Source organism: Melozone crissalis, unplaced genomic scaffold (genome assembly GCF_028551555.1).
Source record: "Melozone crissalis strain CALT ecotype California unplaced genomic scaffold, PUWL_Pcris_2 ptg000004l_1, whole genome shotgun sequence".
Taxonomy (NCBI): domain Eukaryota; kingdom Metazoa; phylum Chordata; class Aves; order Passeriformes; family Passerellidae; genus Melozone; species Melozone crissalis.
The window spans coordinates 45,732,971-45,755,801 of NW_026535782.1; the positions used below are offsets into that span (position 1 = coordinate 45,732,971).

A 22,831-nucleotide genomic window follows, 5' to 3' on the forward strand; every position below is an offset into this window, starting at 1 on the left:
GAATAAAAGTTTAATTGTTAGACACAGATTTGGAAGAAAACATTCTTCTAACACAGTGAGTGTGTTGAAACTAAAGACAAGTGCATTTCAAGCCTAAGTTTTACACCATTACTTTAATGTTCCAGATGCACTGACCATTAGAAGAAAGTTCTTTAATAAAAACTTTTTTTTTCCACTAGCCTATATATAAATCAAAGGTACTTGCTTTTGAGAAAAAGTTAACTCAGTCTCTGAAAGACTTAAATCTTACATTACAGCAAATTCCTAAATAACTGTTTTCTTACTACATGCAATTAATAGCCTAGAGATCAAACATATTTTCTAAATTTCTCCTGTAAGTCAAAGGAGAAACAGTCCTCTCCTGATAAATTCCTGGGATAAATGCAGACAGGTTGTATCTCATAAGTCAACCACTAAGAGAGCCCGTATTGGCCTGATCCCAGGCAGAGCACGAGCCCGGGATCTCTGTCCCCAGGGGCACAGAGTGCCAGAAGCTAGCTCGCTTAGACCAAGACGCGGCGGGTCAAACTGCCAGCAAGCAGGGTGAGATTCAGCTCTTGTAGTGATTAGCCAGTTCATAAGATTTCAGCTTGCTGCTGGGTAAGTTTGCCCTTGGCTCGAGGCTCCAGCAGATGGAGAGAGATGAGAAGGAAGAAGACGCCAGCTATTCCACGAAGATGGCTTTATTTGGGGAGTCCATGAAGGGTCTCAGCTCTTCTTCTTCTAAGTTAGTAGGGGTACAGTATGCTACTTTTATAGCCTTGGCCAGAATCCAAGCTTGACCAATGGCAAAGGGTCAGAGGGACCATAAAATGACCAATACAAGGTTTTTCCTTAAAAGGGTATAAAGATAGGCTCTGAGTCAGAGGGTCAGGAACTTCTCTGCTGCTGTGTCAGCATTCCTATTGTTAAGTCCTCCATGGTGCCTTTGTTAAACCTGTGGGGTTTACTACAAACCACTAAAGGTGTTTGTCTCTCCCCTAGAAACTGCATGGAACCCAGATATTCACCTGGCTTACAAATGGCCAGCATGACATAACTTGAGTGCGCACAGAAACTACAGCAGCAGTAAAACATGGTTCACATGTAAACTAGCAGCCCAATCTCCCAAACAGACTGATACTAACTCAGAAATTTTGGGGTTGGGCTAACGGGAACACTTCAGATTATCATAAAACCAAGTCATCCAAGAAAGTCACAGAATTTCTAAACAATCAACAACCAGGTGAAATATAACTTGCACAAAGACACGTGAGCTTCTGGCTTAACTCTGTAATTCTTTCTGTTCATTCCCGGTCTAAAAAATATGCAAAAATCACCACCAGCATGCAGAGACCAGATTTTACTATTCACACAGTGAGGATCCACCTCCCCCAAGACACTATGCTACCTTCTATATACTGCTGTCATTGCTTACCTCTCTGTAAGTTCACTGATCAAGTCCAGTTTTTTCAGAACTAACTGAAGGGGAATAAGTTCTTCATCTTTAAATGTTTTCTGTAGAAATGAAGGAAAAAAACCCACATGAGATCACAAGCTGATACTTTTTCATAAGACACTCCACCAAACAAATGAAGGGCTGGCACAATGATGGCACTTACCATCTGTGTTCCCACATTCAGTGCAAGGGAAACAATCAGTCGCCTCTGTTTTGTGCTTGGCCCATTGAGGGTGTTCTCAGCCAACACCAAAGCAGAGAGGACATCCAGGCGCTGCTCACTGTACTTTCTATCAGAAATCACCCTTTTCTTGATGACAAAAAGACACAGAAATTCAGAGAAAAGTTACCTAAGCCTAAAGGCAATAGCTTACTACTTCTTCCCAAAGCTTGTGGAGTAGTCATAAATTGAGTATTTCTGCAAATATATTTTGTGAACAGAGTTAACTGAATCCAAATTCACTTACTCTGCCAATTCAGTGATATTATCTGTCTATACTCTTGGAATATGCGCAGCCAACATGAACATAGGTTAAGTCATACTAATGGATCCTTCTATTTACCAGCATTTGCCTTTTAACATATTTTCTGATAAGCAGTCAAAATATCAAGACCTGTTTACACAAGTGTTTAATATCCTTCAGTGCAAAAGTTATAACATATTTTTCTTAATTTAAAAATAATTGCAATGTAATTACAGCTATAATTTGAAATGTTTATGAAAGATATATATATATATACATGAAGCATTTGAAGATACACAATTTTTCTTAGTGACTTTGAAGTTTGGAAACTCCTCAGTTCAATTTATATATCTGTATATAAATTTTTATAGATATAACTATTTTTTTGCTTACCCTAGAAAATATAGAGATGCCAGATACATAAATTGAGATTACAGTCAAATAAAAAGGAAATTTCATAGCTGCACCAGTAACAATAGCACATATCCTTTGTAACTCTGCAACTGAATGTGATGGAAGAATAAAACCAATGAGTAATACATCAGAACAGGCATACTAAAGTCTCATTTTTCCCTTCGACCTGAATTCTGAAATTCAAGGTTTGACAAGCAATAGAAATTATTTTATTCCACAGTGAAACAGAATTTATGCCCACAGTAGGCTGCTGTAAGCCATCACGTACTGCTATTTTGCCAAAAAGACAAAGATTTAAGTAACAGCCTGTTTGCTTAGCCCAGCAACAGGTTGCTTTATCAATGTGCATCAGAAAAGATGTAAGCAAACATCAGCTTGTGAAAACTCACAAGAAATAAAATCTAAAAAGAACAAAAGAAGAGGATAACAAGAGATGCAGCAGCTTAGAGGAAGAGGGGAACCATTTTTTAGTCAAAAAACAGGTAATCATCTATGCTGTACAGTTCTCTAGGAAAAAGCTTGGAATGACTGAAAAGCTTATATATCTCTGGATTATGATAGAGCATTACACTACACATGTAGAAAAAATACAAAAACCACTTTAAATTAAACTTAATAGTTTTTAAAATACTTAGGGAGATTAATTATTAGAACTTTGATTACATACCTTGGCCACAGAGATAGAGAGAAGAGCCTGATACTGCAGATGCTGAGTGATGTGCGTCACAGAGTCTGCCACAACCATGCTTCTTCGGTAAAACATATATTCTATTGCCTGAAGTCAATCCCAAAACACATTAGCTCATGTAGCTACCAAAATTGCTGCCTTAGGAATCTGGCTTTATGCTGTGTGACTCACCCACACTGCAAATACAGACTCCTTCAATTTTGTAGCGTGCTGTTACTAGCAGTTACAATTAACCCTTAGAAACCAAGAAAATAAAACTATTTATGAGCATTAAAAAGTTTCAGGACTGATTTAAGTTTTGTTTTTTGGTTTTGGATTTTTTTTTCTGTTTTGTTCACCACTGCTTTCTGAAGTTATCATGAAAAAGAGTATCTTCTTTTTGGAAAAACTACCAGGAGAAACATGAAGTGCCACATCTGGGGAGGAACAATCTCCCATACACGAGTATATACCAGGAATCACCCAACTGGAAAGCAGCTTGGAAGGAAAGAACCTGGGGGGTCCTGGTGAACAGCAGGTAGAGTGCAAGGCAGCAATGTGCCCTTGTCCCAAAGAAGGCCAACGGTAGCTTTGGCTCCACTGGACAACACTTTGCTGGCAGCTCGAAGGAGGTGACCCTTCCCCCTGTTCAGCACTCGTGAGGCCACATCTGGAGTCCTGGGTCCAGTTCTTGGCTCCTCAGTACAAGAGAGACATGGACACACTGGAGAGAGTCGAGCCAAGGGCCATGAAGGTAATTCACAGACTGGAGCACCTCAAATGTGAGGAAAGGCTGGGAGAGCTGGGACTGTTCAGCCAGAGAAGAAAAGACTTGGAGGGGGATCTTGCCATTGTACATAAATACCTGGAGGGAGGGTGCAAAGAAGATGGAGCCAGGCTCTTGTCAGATGTGCCCAGTGACACAACAAGGGGCAATGAGCACAAACTGAAACACAGGAGTTTCCCTCTGAACATCAGAAAACACTTTCTTACTATGAGGATAACCAAGCACTGTCACAGTCTGATTGGCCAGAAAGGTTGTGGAGTCTCCACCTTTGCAGATATTCAAAATTCATCTGGACACAGTTCTGGACAACTGGCTCTACATGTCTCTGCTTGAGAAGGGATAGCTGGACCAATGATCTCCAGAGATACCTTCCAACCTCAAACATTCTGTGACATCAACTAAGGAAGTCAGTTAGAAGCTATGGAAAAAAACCAAACAAACGAACAAACCAACTCAGTCCTAGCCTCCCTAATCTATTCTCTAACCAAACCACTCTCAAACAAGAGGTCATGCATGCAAAAACACTTCTCATCACAGTTTTTTTTAATATGGGATGTTTGGTCAATGTTCTCTGTATTTCCTACATGAAAGAAGTAATTTTCATCCAGTGACCTACCTTCAGAAGCTCCACAAGTCTGCACAAGGCTTTTACTGAGGTTTTGGTCATAGGTTTTTGCATTGACATGTAAAGATTCATTGTTGTTTTAATGATGTTGCTAAGACTGTATGCATAAAGAAAACCCTAAAAATAAAATGAATACAAGGGGAAGAAAAATTAAAACTCAGTTTTTCCATATGTCAATAAAGTAAGTGCCCTCTGTTCCATTCCATACATGACAGCTAATCTTTGCCTTTGCACAACAGAGAGTCTACCAATCCACTAATCAAGCCTGGGATACCAAAGCTGAATGAGACCCTTTTATTAGCAGACACCATGAAACTGCCTATGACTCATTAGATCATCTGATTAACATCTTCTAAAGCCATTCCAATTAAACACAGTTTAGTGAGTCAAATAATCACAGAGCCTCAAAGGTCTAATAGCTTCAGTCTATTGTAAACCAACCCATCAAACAATTTCCATCTCCCTAAGAAATATCCCATCACAAAAACAATCTAAACCTTCCAGATTCTGTGGAACAAATACACTGACAGTATTTAGACAGCTTTACACTTTCTAAATAGAAATGTCCATCCCATAATAAAGATACCAATAATTTCTACATCAATATATGCTAAGCTTTAAAATGTTGATTATATACAACATGACAAACAATTATTAAACTTACTTCAAAGAAGAAGCAGTAACAAAAAAGAAAAAACTAAAAAGGGACTAGGAAAATACAGTAAGTGGTGTGGCAAACTCAATTCAGTATGGAGCAAATTTTTAAGTCCACTGCAACTAATTCAAATGTAAAAAACACAGATCCTGGTACATGCCTATCTTTAGCTAAAGGAGACTCAAGATCATGCCACTTTCACACACCTTATTCTCATCAAATTTCTGTCAGAGAGATAGATACTTATAAAAACTAGCAAAAAATAAATTAAGAAATAATTAAGATTACATGCTGTTTGTAGGCAAAAATACCCCAGCTGTCTTGGAAGGTAGTAAGATTCTTACCATGTATCATCACTAGGCAAAGCACAATGAAACAACACAAAACCTTTACTGGGAGTATGTACTGTCCTAGATAAAACTAAATAGACACCAGTTCAGTCCACTGTAAGTACCTCATGACTCAAAAGGAAAGAAACCCAAAACCTTTACTACAGAGAAGGTTAAGCTTTCTTGATTTCCTGTGTCGAGAAAAATCCAAAATTCTAGCTACTGAATATTTAGTCAGATTCCCTCTCCCCACATTCTTTATCAAAAGATCTTTTACAGATTTTCTTGGAAGAGTACTGGACATTAAAAACTTTATAAGAATTCCAAAACTGTGACATTACACACCAGTGATCACAGAGCTCCTGTGATTTCTTTTTATGTTCAACAACTTGCACCAAAACATCAGTTTGCTGCATCACCACATTAAAAGATTGCACACCTGGATGAAGACATTGCAGCGGTTAGAAAGATCTTCAGAAAACTTTGTTGTGCGCTGCTCCTTGGACAAGATAGATTCCATTTTTGTCATCCACGAGCTCACAAAAACATAATATGACTGCAGATCTCTGGGGAAGGAAACAGAGAAAGTTGCTCACTTCAAGTAAGAAGATTATGAAGATTTTCCTTTTCTTTCCAAACCTTTCCCTTGCAGGGGAAATATTCTAAACCTTCAGACCCCAAAATAACTCACCTTCCCTAAAGTATCAGAACCCTATACTCATTTACATTTAAATTCTCTACAGGTAAGGATTAGTTAGTCTGCCAATTATGTCTATACAATGAGTCAAAAATCATCTACATTTCAAGAGAACACATGGCCCTGTTATCAGTGCATATACCACACTTCCTTAAATTAAAAGACTACATAAAACTGTTAGAAAATGCTTTTAAACACTAGAGAGAAAAGTCCAACACTGGTGCTACTTTTTTTCACCCCAGTTCGAATTTTTGTTGCTTACACACACACACACACAAAAACAAATACAATTTGTGATTACATCAATGCCAGACTGGACTGTTTTTAAGTAACATAATTCCACAGAAGTTCATCTGTGTGAATTACACTAGTTTTAATAAATGGTTAAGTAGAGTTAGAGAATTGTGACACTGTAACATAACTTCTTCCAGCAGTTGTAGTAGAAAAGTATTTGGGTCATTGATGCTGGGAACAGTCCAATTATCAAAGGCAGTGCAAGGATTTGTAAACAAGCAAGAAAAAGTTATTTGCACAATTCAAATCAGCAGATGCAAAACCTGGATTTTATTAAAATATTCTCAAAATTGTGTGTAAAAAGTAGGGCAACAAAACTGGGGAAGGAGCATAAGGCCTGCTGAGGATGTTCTCCCTGGAGAGCCAGGGAGACCTCACTGCTCTCTACAACTCCCTGAAAGCAGATTTTTGTGAGGTGGGGTCTGGTCTCTTCTCCTAAGTAACAAATGACAGCCCAAGAGAAAACTGCACAAGAGGAGGTTTAGATTGAAGATTAGGAAAATTTCTTCACCAAATGGGCTATTAAACACTGGAACAGGCTGTCCAGGGAAGGGGTTGGATCACCATTGCTGGAGGTATCTAAAAGATGTGCAGATCTGGACCCTGGGGACATGGTTTGGTGGTGAACTTGGCACTGCTGAGTTATGACTGGTGATCCTTCAGGCCTTCTCCAAGTTAAATGATTCTATGTTTCTGTGAAATGTATGTGAATACCAAGATGTTTTTCTGAACTACTTCTTAATCTTAAGAGTTGTACCACTGCCCAAGACCAGAAGCAAAGCAGCAGTGCAATTATGCCCTACCTAGGAATTAAAGCCCAGGAAAGAATCAGGGCTGGGAAAAAGTGGGTTGAAAAAGAAAGCAGGGCAGAATTGAAAATAATCTGTCAGAGAATCAGGCACAGAGCTGCCTTTTCCCCCCTTCCCTCCTCTGCCTCCAACTCAGTTCTTCCAGCTTGCTTATTGGAAGACAAAGTGCAAAACCTAAGTTTTTATTGCCATTCCACAGACCCCAGTTTGCACTTTCTTGTTTTGTTCTCAAACATACCAACCTTAGCCCTGTTATCTTCCTATGCAGGATACTTGTTCTTAAGACTAACAGCTAAACATATTCCATCTCATCTTTAAGCATATTTTAGAAGACAATGAAGTGAGCTGCACACTACATGCAGAACACAAAACAAGGGAGGCTTTCTTCAAAAACAGATAATTTCAAAGACCATTAAACAAGCAATAAAAAAGTCACAAAGAAAGAAAACCTTGCATAGAAAGTATCATCACCAAGCAGAGGAAAGCTCCACTATAAGCCTACTAGCAACTTACCTCCATAAATACATAGAAAGCAGAGAGCCCTAACAGAAAACAAAGCAGCCCAGGTCACTAGACACTAGTTTAAAAAAACAAAAGGGAATTTGAAAATATGGAAACAGAAGTAACTGAAACAAATATTTAGAACTGCTAGGAACATTGCTATTTTGGTGTAATAATACATATTTTTCTGAAAGCATGACATGAAATGCAGCTTAGTTTTGACCAAAATTTTTGCACCAACCCTAACACACACACACACACTGCTGCAGTGAAGTGGAACAAGTGACTAACACCACTGAGAGACACCACAGAACATGTTACTACACTGAATGAAAAAGCCCACGTGCTCAAAAACTATTTGCCAAATAGCATCATGTGGCAGTATTAGGATGCATACTTGGTAAGTGACTGTGCCCTCTGCTGTAGAAAGTTCTCCCTTTGTGTTTTAACTGTATGAATACTTTTCTTGTCCAGTAGTTTGGCAGCAGCTGGAATCTTCTGAATCAGAAAATTGTCAGCAAACCAGATAATGTTAGCTGTTAATGTAATGGCTGGTACCTGGGAAGAAAAAAAACAAAGGAAGGGGAAATACTACCAAGTAGCAATAAACACAATTAAGACAGTTCAGTTTATTTCTGTGTGACTGTTTTCTACAGAGTATTGCATTGATATTAAAAAAGTTTCCCTGGATGTTCACTAAGGACACCATGGGCAAAATTATAACCACTCTCAGTGATTCTAAACAATATTAGACAATTTAATAATTTCTTCATACCATCCAATATGAAAACATCCCACTCAACTTTGCATTTAGAGGTCTTCCAAAACAAATGTTTCTAGTCACAGTCAAAACCCAAAGCATTTATTCAGCACCAGAGTATTCATAACTCAAAGAGATTCTTGTCTTCAGTGCCATATTAATCTTGAGAAGAAAGATTGTAATAGAAATGGAAAGTTTATTTTACCTTGCTGCTATGTGAGTGCACCAATTTTAGACCATCTTTAAAAGAAAATAGCAGGGGGGTGTTATAAAAAGTGGAAAATTTTTAACTCTGTTTTCAGACGTTTTTGAGTTCTTTCTTTTCCCAACACTGTGCTACACTATGTATCTCAGGAAATTATCTACTTCATTACTGAAAGACAAAAGAATAAAGCACTTACCTTCTTACAGACATCCAACAATGACTTATAAAATTTCTTGTCTACAGTCCGAAAAATCTGAAAATGCAATACAAACAGGCCACAGATGCCCACATATTTATCTCTCTGGTCAATTTCTGAAGGTTCACCTGAAAAATACACCGTTGTGAATTTTACTCCCACACAAACAATATAAACACTTTGAGAAACAGTGAAGCTATCTGTCTGGAAAAGCATGAGCTTGCCTTACCAAGTTTGGCTTCGACATTTGAGAAAGATGTACGAAGAATATGAGCAAATTCTTCAGCAAATGTGCTGTTCTTTGACACAGACACTCCACCATTTAAAGAATCAAATTGTTGCTCTATACAGGCCTGAATAAAAAGGGGGCGGGGGGGGAAATATTAATATATCAAGATAATGCCATGTGTTTTGGACCTTGAAAGAGTACTGGTTTTCAAGAGAATACTGTAAGAGCACACCGATTTAAGACTAACCTAAAGTAAGCCTTAACCTTTTATGACATACATATTCTGAACTATGACATACATATTCTTAACTATGCTTACATTTTAAAATATAAAACCAGAAAATATTAAAACACTCTTACACTTGACATTCCAAACCCCATTTTATTTATTTTCCCATTTCCTTAAAGGAGCATTTTTAAAGAAGCCATTTGATGAGCTAGTGCTAAGAAACTAGTTGCATATTTTTATTATTACATTACAAGCTGTTACTAACTGCCCTTTAATCAATATTATCACACAAGTCACTTACAGGATGTGGCTCATGGCCTTGCAGCATAAAATCACACTCTACTGCTGGCAGTTTAAAAAAGCTCCCAAAACCTCATAACAGTCAAAATATAGAGACACATTCCATAATTTACAAAGAGACTAGAAAAGTCCTTATTAGAACTGCATCTAATATTTTCAATGAATTTTTGTTAGGAAGAGGCATTTGCAGGACAGGAGAGGAAACTTCCTGAATAAATTCCAGTCAAATCGTATTGATGTCTCAAACCTGTAATTAAGTCTTTGTACTTAAACAGCATTAGGGAAATACAACATGAAAAACGGATAGCTGGTAGCATTGTCCTTTGAAAGAATAAGCCAAACTGTGCGTAATTATTTACCTACAATTTCCTTTTGAAGGTCGAAACAATTTTTTCCTCATGCCATTTAAGATGTAATGGCACGACCCATGCAACTGACTCTGCTTTGAACAGGTTCAACAACATTATCATCTGGCCACTATGCCACAACATCCCATTTCAATGTCTGTAACATACACTTTTCTAAAGAAACAGGTTCTTGTATGAATTTAATAAAGTTTAATTTAACTACACAGAAAATGTAATGAAATCCTTCTCATCCACCTGTATTGCTGAATGATCCAGGGGTATGTACCATCACAGTGGTCTCTAATGACAGGTCACACTCAACATATTTTAAATTTTAAAGATTATTGAGGAAACTAATTAATTTGCAGCTAAAATAAAGACCTATGCTATGTAAATCTGCTCACTATTATGCGGACAAAGCAGAATTCTGATAATACACAGTCCTAATGCCAAGCTGTCTGTGTTCAGCAAAACAGTCAGCATTTACTGCTATCATTCAAAGCTTGGCACAGTTCAAGCACACGAGAAGTGCAAGAAAGGCTCTGTTGTAAGATCCTTTTTTCTCCCAGGCACAGATCCAAGAGCCAAATTCACACATCACTGTGACTGGAACAAAACCAAAATACAAACAAACAAACCAACCATTCTGAAAAGAGTCTTGCTTTCATGTAAGCTTCCTTTATCATACTGGGGAATATGAAGTTCATTACCTGAAATATCATTCCATCAAGTAACTGGCATTCCAGTTTTAACAGCAGTTTTTCAAATGGCTTTAACTTATCTTCTTGAATCCCAAACTTAGAAGGGTTGTGATGGACAGATTTTAGCAGCCTGTAAGGGGTAGATGTGGAACACACACATGCAGCACACTTAAAACATAGTCACAGTTTTATCATATCCTGCACTATTTTCATAAGACGTTTTAATTCCCCCCTCCTGCCCTTAGCAGCAACCCCAAAATAAAAAAAAAACCACAAAAACAAACAAAAAACCAAACCAAACCAAACAAACAAAAAACCCCCACACAAAAATCAAGCCAACAAATAAAAAAACCAACCAATCAAACAAAAAAAAAAAGCCAAAAAATCCCCAAAAATACACTCAGACTGTATAAACAATTTGCATTTGAGTAACTACTTGGGTTTTCAAGGACAGAGTTAATATTCCACTAATTCAGCCACCTTTATAATTGCTGACTCTTCAGCTTTTACTTAAGGTACCATCCCTTTTTAAAGCTCTATGCCCATTCCCATGATCAATATGGACAGGGATAGTCTTAGCTCAGTTCTTTACACAACTAAATTTCTTACTGAATATTCTTGAAATCCCACCAACTATTACGTTATTTGCCAAGATGCCTACCCTGCACTGAAAATGCAACATTCATACTCAAACAGACAAAATATTTACTGGTGCCTTTAGAAGGACACTGTGGGAGCTTAGCCCTGCTCTTCCACAAATTTCTGGAGAGACTACCAAAATCCATGTTCCCACACTGACTTTCTTGGAACACAGACAGATGCATATGCTTTTATGGCTTAATTTGTGGGAGTATTTTTCACATCAGAGACACACCTCTTATACATGGTCCAGTGATCTTTCAGTGTGGCATGATTGTCAATTATTTCATCCAGAGTTATCAAGATTGTGAGCAACTCTCCTAGATGCTCATACATTGCCTGTTTGTGAAGGGAAAAAAAAAGAAAAAAAAGGACTCTAATTATTAGAAAGTTTACTGCAGTCATATGAGCACATAAAATTTCAGTTCCTTTCAATGCATTTTCAGCCAACAAGATATCAGCTAGAGAGTTAAACAGGAGAAATTGTGGCTTAGCAGCTTAAAGATTTGACTTGTAGTGACACAAGAAATATTAACGGGATGTCTGCACACAAATTAAATTCCTTGATCTATCTTGACACTGAAGACCCAATTTTTTAAATAGTCTATATGCCAAGGCACACATTGCAATAAAGGAGCATGCAAACACATTGTTGTTAAGATATCTAGAATATGACAGACATGGAGACACCAGGCCTTCCCATACAAAGGTCAGAAAAAGCTGATTAATAAAATAAAATCTTTAAATTGAAAGCTGTTCTCTAAAGTCACTTTCATGCTGTCTTTCTCAGGATTAATCAAGACCTATATATATTCACATAAGCAAAAGGATTCCAAATCATTCCCACCTGAAAATGAACTCCAGATGTCTCTATAATTTTAGGTGCATTCCTGTAAATAAAATCAGTATTTTAATGCCTTTTTAATCCTTAGAACAGATCACATTTATCAGTTCTGTATCATGGTGTGTTCTCTGTGTTCTGGGTACATTTTTCTTCATTAACATAGTAACTTCAGGAAACAAAAGAACATCAAAACCTGATGAAAAGTATATACTGTTTGAAATCTGTATGCTCTGATCAAATTTAAAACTTTATTTTTAAAGAGACAGCATGTGACTGGTTGAAACCACCAAGTGTATTCAATGCACAGGTGTGTCAGCAATTCCCACTTTAGTTATGTGAATAGCCTTTACACACCCAGAGAATAAAACCACTTTGTATTTACTCAAGCCATGTCCAAGCTACACATCCAACATCACACAGGAAGTCTGCCTTGTGCTGTGATATAAGCCAAAAATAAAAGCAACAAATAAAACTGAGAAGAATGATGCTATCCTATTGGGGGATGGGGAAACAATTGAGAGTCCTGCAGAGGTATTCAAAGCTAACTCCAACAATCCTGTTCAGAACTAAACCTTCCTCACAGTTTTCAAAGGAGCTAAACCAAACATCCCTTACCAAGCTAAACTTCAGATGTTAAAACCATGGCTGTTCTGTGAAAAATATATGCCAAGATTTACATTTTCAAATTAGACTGCAGAAGTGATTTGATTTTTAAGCTATGTATCAAGAAACAGGAGGAGCCTCTCAAACAGAGCAAGGATAGAAAAATCAGCAATATTTCTCAAATATAAAGATTAAAAATGACAAACACGAACATCCTTGCATCTCACTATATACAAGCACTTATCTTTTCTGAAAGCAAAACAAAACCGTTTCCATAACTGTTTATGAAACTTACACAGCAAAGCACTCTATCTCTAGACAACAATATTCCAAAAATGACTATGCCTTAAATAGAACATTAATGTTTTATACATTTAACTCTACATAGTAACAATACAGCATTTTAGAAAATAATTACTTGTTGCTGGTATACAGAACAGCCAGCTGATGCACTACATTCACCACCACTTCATAACATCGGGTAACAAAGCAAGACAGCTCCTGAAATACAAGAAAACAAAATGCATATAAATGTATAGATCCTCCTCATAGACAAGTTGTCATTACACAAAAAAAAACCCTGAACATACACTACAGAATATGCAGCCAAAGCTCCAACTACATCCCTAACCCAAGTCAGTGGACAGATTTACAGCAGGATGGAAAATATCCTACTAACAGCTCTGAAAAAGGATCTGGGACTAAGCTAAGAAACTACCAAACACAAGCTTCCAGTACAACTCTGACCATTTATAGTATTCGTTCAATTTATCAAAGACAACAAGAAGTGACTTGACAACAGATCCCAAGTACTTTCAGGGACAAGATCCAGCAGAGGTTGTGCTTTTTCCCCACTAGATTCAAGAGTCACACTCTGGATGCTGGTAATAGCCAAATTCAAATTAGAAATTACCATAGGAGCTCTTACTGTAAGAGTGATAAGCCAGAGAAAATTGCTTTAAAACAAAGAAAGTCAATGTCTTAGAAATGTTTGCCTGACGAAGGCAGAACTTAGGCTTGGTTATGTAACACAAAATGAGTAAGAACATGTCAACTCTGACTATGTAAAGAAGCATCTTAATTTCTATAATGGATTTTAACATGGCATTCCTTGAACAACAGGATAAATTAATATGAGTTTCCCTTAACTGCAGTAATATCTGCTCATTAATTTACCTTACAAATCCCATCAGGGAAATATCAGTGTGTGATGAGTCTAGCCAATCTGCACATAGATGGCTTTATAGCAGACAGCCCACACCGGATGAACAGTCAGCCAGCCAGGAGACTGGCTAGCAGCTGAATTCTGTCTTCCTCTCCATCAAAAATAGATCCTATTTGGGCTTCTGCCTTCTATTAGTCATCAGTTTTCACAAAACATTACTTCTTAAAATTGTACTGCTCTAACAAATGCAGCTGAAATAAGCCAACAGATTCCAGAAGAATGGATTAATAGACAGATGAGATCATGTTTCCTGGGGAGGCAGCACCAGCTGCCATTTTAAAATTTCTGGAAAGAAGTCCAATTCAACAGCACACGCATATTAGCAGCTACATAATACAAAAAAGACTGTAATAAACTAATATTTCAGAGCATTATTTTGATAATGCTTTAAAAAAAGTTTCTGACCTAGCAAATTTGAGGCTACTGCATCTAGCTAATCCAGAAAGCCCAGAAGAGCCAAGAAACCAATACATGGTGATTAGCTCTATGAAAGCAACTTTTCACCTTTTTGTTAACTTCATATTTTCACACCACCTCTGGGGATATGCTTATAACACTGACCAGAACAGCATTTCCTAATCTAGGGAGGTAGAACACTGAACGGATTTAGGAGAATCCAACTGCTGAAAAAGAACAAACTTCATAAGCAAAACAGAGAATGAAGGATAAAACCTACAAAGCTGGTAAGACAAAGAGGTTGGAAAATGAGAAAGAAAACACGAATGATCCTCACAATTCACTGCACTCCAGCATGGTAAAGGAAGTTGAGAAATTACTTCCTACGCAGCATTTGTCTTGTCACGACAATGATTAGTGTCATGCTGCAGAATCAGAACATAAATTTTAACCCTTGGTCAACCAGAATTTATTTAAATATTCTGGAAGCTTCCTCTATATTCTCTACTTCACCACATCTACTCCTTACAAGCAATATTGCATAAAAATAGAAACATTTTTGGGAATGAGACAGTTGCTTAAGTTATACTAAGGACAAAAAACTCCACAACAGACCGAATCCCAAGAGCACAGGTATTCCTCAGAATAAAAACAGATCCTGTTTTCATTGAAAGGAGTGATCTTCCAAAAATGTTTGAAGGAAACATGAGCAATTTTTTTCAGGTACATACTTTGATTTTGTTTTTTTCTACCAGCTAAAAAAACCCAAATATATAAAACAATTAACCCATTTCCAATGTTCAATAAACACCAGAACTTGCTAACTAAACTCAGCTATCTTTAACTACAGATGAAAGCAACCTCAATTTATCTTCTCCTACTGAAATATTTTAAAGTAATTTCTAATTCCTTCCCTCATTAGACTTCCAGAGAGAAGTATAAAAAAATCCCCAAACAATATGTGATACATCAGCTGGTCTGCAGGCAAAACATAGCAACATATCAGATGACTGCTATGCCTTTCAGCAAAATGCAAACAGGATATGGCAGACTGTTAAATCCATTTTGCAAGTAAAATTAAAATTATATTGCTGTCAAACAATCAAAACATACTCTACCTGCAAGAAAGAAACAAATCTTCCCATCTGTATTTGGCAATCTCCCTCCACCATGCTGGAATCTGTGGCTTAAAAGAGAAACATTTGTCAACAGTTTCTAAAGCCTGTGTTGTACCTGTTAAACTAACACTGAATCTTGCCCTCCAAGCCATTTATTTGTCATACTAGTAGAGTGCACTATTATAAGTGTATTGATGGAGCCTCAAAACCTCCTAATTTTGCTTTGCTAAGGTGGACTTATTTTTGGAGTTTCTCTTTCATTAAAAACTACATGGTTTATAAATTAGATACAAAGCTGGGAAAAGTCTTCTTCATCTGAAAGAAAAAAAAATAAACCCCATAATTCTTTAAGGGCATATGTATTATGTAACTTCATATAAATGTTTCTATTTTTAAGAAATTTGCATGAAAATACTAGTTATTTATCTTGCAAGAAACATCCAGATGTTTTTTATGGAGAGAATATACTACATGATTAACTAGAAAGAATATTTTTTTTCCCTACATATCCTTCTGCACAAAAGAACAGGCTTACCACCACAGCTTCACAGCATTATCTGTATGACACAGAAATACAATAATTACATCAGCCATGCCAAAGTGTTTCAGCCATTTGGAGCGGTTTGAACATCACCTGACAAAATGCTGTCTTTTTAATGCGACAACAGATAGATGCTCTAGACTTGAGATTTTTCTTCTGAGTCACTCTGAGCAAGAAGAGCTCACTTAAAATTACAAGTTTACCTAAGAAATGCAGGTCTTCTTGCTACATAAAATATATTCTTTTACAGCTGTCAGAGATTAAAGGAGTCTCCATTTTTCTCTAACATGGAGCTCTGGGACAGAATACTAAACATTGCTTTGCTTCCCATTTCCACATTTTATGCAACTTTTAATCTCTTCAGTGTATGTTCCAAAAAACCCTACCCACTACCTGAAGTTCCTACACTAGTCCTAGCCACTGCAATGACAAGATGGGGCAAACAGTTCTCTTTACATAGATAGAAAAAGCCAGCATAATATTAGTTTAAGTTTCAGCCATCCTTGAGCAAGTAACTTTGCCAGTTGTTTAAAGTAAGCAAGCTTGCTGTTATCAAAGAAAATGCTACAAGTAGGGATATGGAAATAAAGAACATAATTACTGCATTCGTACTTAATCCTCAGAAGGCTGACCTCTCAGTTCCTGACATTTCCAAGCATGCTCTGCACAATACCCATCAGGAACAAATTGCTGCTGTAATATAATAATCTGCTATACTCTGGCCTTTTCACACTAGAGACATGGAAAATTCTGAAGGATCTCCTAGTACCATTTTGGCAGCATATGACTTTAAAATATTTAAAACCATATCCGATAACACACGTAAGTCTACTAAGAAAAAAGGGAAAAAAACCAAACACCCCCCAAAAAACCTCCCACATAACAAGCTAACAAATCCCCCACTTTTCCATGCTCCTTAAGCACAACAGTTATCTTATATAGCACTTAAAAGAATTATAAACAGCCCCGAGCTCAAAGATTTCACATTCCCTGATATTTCTGATGTCTCGTACGACAAAGATCTGTGCTTATTCTCACACTAGTATCCCTAGTCATTCAGGAGTTAGCAGTTTTAACTCCAAGGCAAAAAGCTGTCACCTACAGCAGTCTCACCATTTGTGAACTGACTTATAATGACTTGGGCCCCCTCTTATGCCATGGTCTGAACATGTAGTGTGAGTTACCTGCACTGAAAGGGGAGGTGATATCAACATACTCCAACTTGTCTTGGAATACCAATTGCATAAGTGAAGAGACCAGGACTTGGGCCAAGTTATTTATTAATGGTTTCATTGTTTTACTTCAGTTAAATCACAGATTTACTGTTTAACTACAACCGATGTCAAATGTAGCTCCAAAAGGAAGTAAGTTGATTTAGGATGTGTTTACATGTGAAAAACATGTTTTCAGTGCCACACCTTGAAAAATAGTTGCTACAGTAGACAAGCTGTATGTAGGGAGCTCACACTCCCTACTTCCCATGTAAACAAGGCTGCAACAAAATTTCCTGTTCGTGTAACAACACATACTGCAGGGATTTACAGAGAAACCTTATCTTAAGCTAACTCAGGATAGCTACAAGACACTAACATATATCCCTATAGGCTCAAAGTTCTCTATTTGGTGTGCATCACAGAGAAAGCATATATCCGTATAATAAAATTACAGTAATTGTAGCATTTAATATAACCTGAAGCAATAATATAAAACTATATATGTTTACAGAAAAAGAAGCTACTTACCTCCTTCTCCATAAAACAGGAGGCCATTATAAAATTTAGTTTCTGCCTAACAACAAAAGCAGAAATTTGGTTTTTAATAAATAGGATATATGTAATCAAGCTACAAAATTATTTAGACATGTCTTGTTTCTTTATTGATAAAAATAAATGCATATATCAGCAGCATGCCAAACTGCAAAACTTTTCATATACAATAATAAAAGTCAGTTGAATTTACCTCATATTTTAACTTCTTGATTTCACAGCAAAGAGCAGCATACACTGTAATAACTTTGTTTAGAACCTAGACTCAAAGTGAGGAAAAAAATCACACAGATTACAAACAAGTTCACATTTAGACGACTTGGACTGAGGTTGAATAACTTTTTTTCCCTTTAAGCATAAAGTGCTTACCTTGTTTTCTGTCTTTATGAGCTCCAGTAGGGAGGACTGTTCATATGGCAAAAGCTAGAATTAAAAAAAAAAAGCAAACGAAAAAACACAAAACGACCAAACAGAAACAAAAAATCAACAACTTTAAATAAACATTAGTCAAAAATACATTCATCCAACTAGGCAAGTATTCCCTCCAGTTTAATCTCAAATAGGGTCAGTAGTAAGAGAGCACAATTGCACATGACTGCCAGCCTGCACTGGAGGAGCCCTTCACTCTTCATGTTCATAAGGAAATACCTTTCCTTTCACTTTAGGCAGACAGACAAATACCAAGGTATATTATATAGCATTTTCAACAATTTACTTACAAAACTTGTAAAGCAAAAGCACAATCATTATGGCATATGTAGGAGAAAAACAGCTCAGGAAAACTAAAACATTATTTAATAATTCCAAATGCTGGAAACAGGAAGCAGAAAGTACACCTGTATGCAGGCACTGGCAATTTGTGCTTAAGTCAGCCTGATTTTGACTAGTCCATAAACAAGCAGTACTGTGCAGTACTACACATAATTTATTCAAATTATTCAGACAGATGACTGCTTGAGAGTGTGTCTTCAGCACAGACAAGTTTCATATGGCAACAAAAGTGCTTTTAAATTATGTCTGCAAATTCAGTGAAGAGGAAAAGCTAATGCTCCAAAGAGGAGACCAAGAAAACAGCCAATACTGCACCAAGGCCATTAGGTCAATACACACAGAGTTCACTGTGCAGTTTTACAACTATTAGTGAGCTCTCCTGAACCCCAGCCCCCAGATAAACACTAACAGTCACAGGGAAGACATCTGCTGCAACCAGCCTTCCCAACACATGAAGAATTAGAAATTCATTCAACTTCAGGTAGTAACCATAAGACTAGAAACTAATAATGTGAAAGCTTCTTCTCATATGATATGCACCAATTTATTAATTATTTGATAATTAAAATAGTACTGGATAGTTTTCTCAAAGACACAAGTCAAAATTTTAAGAGCACAAATGCATCAGGCTTTTACTTAGGACGTTTTGAAGGAAAGGACAAACTAGGAAAGTAACAGATGCAATGTATATTAAATATATGAAGACCTTTAAAGCAATGGGATCAAGACTGAAGTCCCAAACATCTCCAACAGAGTCATCCAAAGCATCTTCAATTCTTTTCAGCTGAGATGTATATTCCTCAAGAAATTTTCCATAGCTCTTCAACTGCACTTCAGCATGAATTTCTGAGAATTGATAACATCATACAGTTTTACAGACAATTCAATAAACTGCAATTTCAAAAAATGTTATTAAAAACATTCAATATCTTGCTATTTAACTTTAGTCCTGTATTCTTCTTTTTGCTGTGGCATTTTTCTTTAATAAAATGCAGATTTAATGCAAAGTTCTTATTTGTTTAAAAACAATCCTATAACTTAGTATTGGTTTAAAAGAAATTCAAATACTACTTGAAGAGTTTCGAACATCTAAGCAGTATGCAGAAAATTATTTTTTTTCAAGGTACGTGTATTGTTAAACTAAGACCTTAATAATCACATAAGGTGCTGAGCAAAGAAACTACTGTGGAAATTGCAGCACAGCAGGTGACCCTACCCATCAGCTGAACCAGTACAAATGCATTTATATAAGAACTTTGAGGCAATGGGTCTAATCATTTCAGCCTGAGTGGCAGTTGAATTTCTAGCAATCCACTTTCCACTTCTCCCTGGTATCTCTCACTGAGTTATTTGAGCATTACATGGAAAGCTTATGGCTTTTAGTAATTTCCTCCCACTTTCAAATTCACTCTTCTCAGGCAGAATTTTTCTTCTGCTGGGCATTGAAATGCATAGCTATCCTGTTAGTGTCAGGGGCAAGTAGGTTCAAAGGGACAAACAGGTTCAAAGGCTAACATTCAGCTGGTCAAACAAAAGCAACAGTGGTCTTAAGTAGCAAAGTAAATCGAAAGGCAATTGGTGCAAAACAGTTTCATGCTCTCTATCCTGATCTTTTTTATTTCCCATATTTACACTCTCCCCCAAATTATACATAATTGCTGACTTAGCTGCACAATCTGAACGACAGAGTAAATGTTCAAGGCTCCTACACTCAGGAAGCACAATCCTTTTCCATGTGAAAACTAAAGCGCCTTTCCCATCATTAGATAACAAATCTAACAGCTTGTGATCATCTGCTATTCATTGAAAATAGGATTATCTAAAAAAAGTTAGAGAATGAAGGTCAACTGGACAACTGAACTTTTCTTACACAAGAATTCAGCTGTCACGTAGCTTTATAGGTGCCCTTTTTGCATTTCAGCAAGTGGACTTGCCTAGAAGTTAAAAATAATATATTCTTTTATTCTGCATGTTCAACCTCTTAGTCATTGTCTTTGCAAAGAACGGAGCCAAATGGTAGCTGATGCCTACTTCAGTGGGAGAGCACTGCTGAATCAATCATCATTGAAACATTTTTTGCAGAAAGAAAATATCTAACTGAGAAACTGCACCAGCCAGAAAAGGAAGAATGAATAAAGACAAATTGATAAGGAAAAGATGAAAAGGACTACGCGCAGGGAGGTTGAGACTGAGAAGGAGAAATGACTGCAGTGAAGACTGAATTAATTTTAAGATAGTACTTTGAAAGTAGCAGCAATGCCAACCATAAAGGCATGCAGACTGCAAAGCCAACCCAAGGAGCACAGAACACTCTCCCACAATAATGGCATTAGCGCCGTTCAGTCCTAGCAGTACCTGCAGCCTAGACAGAGCACAGGCATTGACAAGATCAGGAGACTGAATGTAACGTAGGAGAAGTGAGTAAAACACTCTCCATCAGCAGCACTCCAAGCACTGATGTGTAGCCCTTAAGTTGTATCACTGTACAATTCTATTCCATCAAGTTCATCTCATCCTTCAGGTTCTTTCCAGTGCATATTCTGCAGGCTCTGTTGCAGCAAACCAGTAAAACACTGATAGATCCACAGCCCCGCTGAATGGATTTTAACCAGCCATCATGTCAGCTTCAGTGCTTTACTGCTACAAAATCCAGAGTAGGGGAGACATTAAAGAGGTATGCTCTGGTACTTTCCCCATCACATCTCCTCCCTTTACACAAAAGACAAACTGAGAACAAAAAACCAGACAGGCACTGGGGCTTTAAAGGAAGAACAGAAAAAACTTCAAAGTCATACAAGAGTAGGAAATCGGCATTGCTGTCCAAATCAGTTTCTATGAAACAAAAACATTGAGCATTTCTCAAACAAAATCTCACAACAGCACTCTGCTAGAAATTCACTGACTGTCACCCTTCCAGCAGACAAATGACGGATTTGAGCAACAGTACACTCATTAAATACTTCCAAATACTTAATTATTGACAGCCATCAATTTGCTACCTATAAAATAAGACACAGGAATAATTTCTCACTTTCTTAGTGAGACAAGAGAGTGGAAGCTCTTAACTAGCCAGAGATAGGCAGTTCCACAGGTAAAAAATTACCTGGGAGATGAGAGAAGCTTTCTAAGATGCAGAACATTTTTCTTAAATAAACTGACTCACATAGAGGAAGAAAATGAAATCATAGAAAGCAAATATCATCCTTTTCTTCAGAGCAGCATACATGCTTGATAAGGTCTAATGTGTTTACAAGAAAGTTTGATTTAGTTTCCCCTCAGGTGATAAAACTAAAGCATTATAGTTGGAACAGTGCAAGAGATCAACTCAGCAGCAGATGCCTCAATCTTAACTTCTTCCAAAATCAGCAATATCAATATTCAATGAAGTCACTGGCAGTAAGATTTGCAAGCGTCATAGCCACACACATCTAGGACAGAGATCTTACAAACTAGACTTATCTTATGTCCTCAGTTGAGAAAGTTGTAATTGCTAAATGTTAGCGATGAAAAGCAAAAGTACAAGAACAAAAAATGCCTTTCAAGCCACACGATTATTCTTTGGCTTTTCTCTAGAACACTGTGTGCTGTTCTGGATGGAAGATCAGCCTGTTTCTTCACCCTTGAGATGGTGATAACAGGGCATATTAAGTCACGTAAATTTTTTGGAGTTTCATTTCATGTCCTAGTCAACCTAGCGGAGAGCTGGCATTTTGAGTAAAAGCTACATTTTCCTTTCCACAGCTAGAGAATTGATAAAAAGCTCTGCTCAGGACAGCCTGTTTCCACTGAAACCGGACTATCCGAACACGGCATAAACAGTATCATGCCCTGGGATAACATTATATGTGAAACAGTTGGTCCACGAGTGACATATTTCCACAGCAACACCTGGTATAATTAACTTGGCACAGTTCAATTTACAGCGTGTATTACAGTGTGACAACCATATAAGTTCCCTGTTTAGAAACTAGGTCACCTCCACAGGCTGAGTAAAACGTGTATTTTGACGGGCATACGAATCCACCGCAAAAGACTTCGGCATCGCTGAAGATCTTATTCAATTCTATTTTAAAGGTGAAACTACAAATGACCGCCCACTTGCCGTGACAGAGAGCCTTTACCAATGAAAGCTGAGTACAACTAACTGCTCACAACATATCTTGATGTGACTTCTCTGGATAACCAAGGAAGCCACTACAAAAATTTGTGGGCCACAAGAAATGACTGGGAAGGAAAGAAACACCATTCCCACGACAAGCCCCGTCAGTACGAGAAAAGACA

At 37.2% G+C, this 22,831-nt stretch overlaps 1 protein-coding gene across 2 annotated transcripts in view; it reads right to left on the minus strand.

Moving 5' to 3' along the window:
* The window catches only part of WASHC4 (WASH complex subunit 4), a 38,182-nt gene that overhangs the window by 14,785 nt on the left and 566 nt on the right, over positions 1-22,831 (minus strand). For both annotated transcript variants that reach the window (XM_054271083.1, XM_054271074.1), the window contains exons 2-18: positions 19,257-19,396; positions 18,149-18,202; positions 17,973-18,038; positions 17,756-17,801; positions 15,473-15,540; positions 13,152-13,234; positions 12,134-12,176; positions 11,522-11,625; positions 10,657-10,777; positions 9,071-9,194; positions 8,842-8,969; positions 8,078-8,238; positions 5,819-5,945; positions 4,387-4,512; positions 2,984-3,091; positions 1,602-1,748; positions 1,418-1,497 (exon numbers count right to left, since the gene is read on the minus strand). In XM_054271083.1, the coding sequence (XP_054127058.1) occupies positions 1,418-1,497; positions 1,602-1,748; positions 2,984-3,091; positions 4,387-4,512; positions 5,819-5,945; positions 8,078-8,238; positions 8,842-8,969; positions 9,071-9,194; positions 10,657-10,777; positions 11,522-11,625; positions 12,134-12,176; positions 13,152-13,234; positions 15,473-15,540; positions 17,756-17,801; positions 17,973-18,038; positions 18,149-18,202; positions 19,257-19,396 (1,726 nt within the window). The remainder of the gene's footprint in view (positions 1-1,417; positions 1,498-1,601; positions 1,749-2,983; positions 3,092-4,386; positions 4,513-5,818; positions 5,946-8,077; positions 8,239-8,841; positions 8,970-9,070; positions 9,195-10,656; positions 10,778-11,521; positions 11,626-12,133; positions 12,177-13,151; positions 13,235-15,472; positions 15,541-17,755; positions 17,802-17,972; positions 18,039-18,148; positions 18,203-19,256; positions 19,397-22,831) is intronic.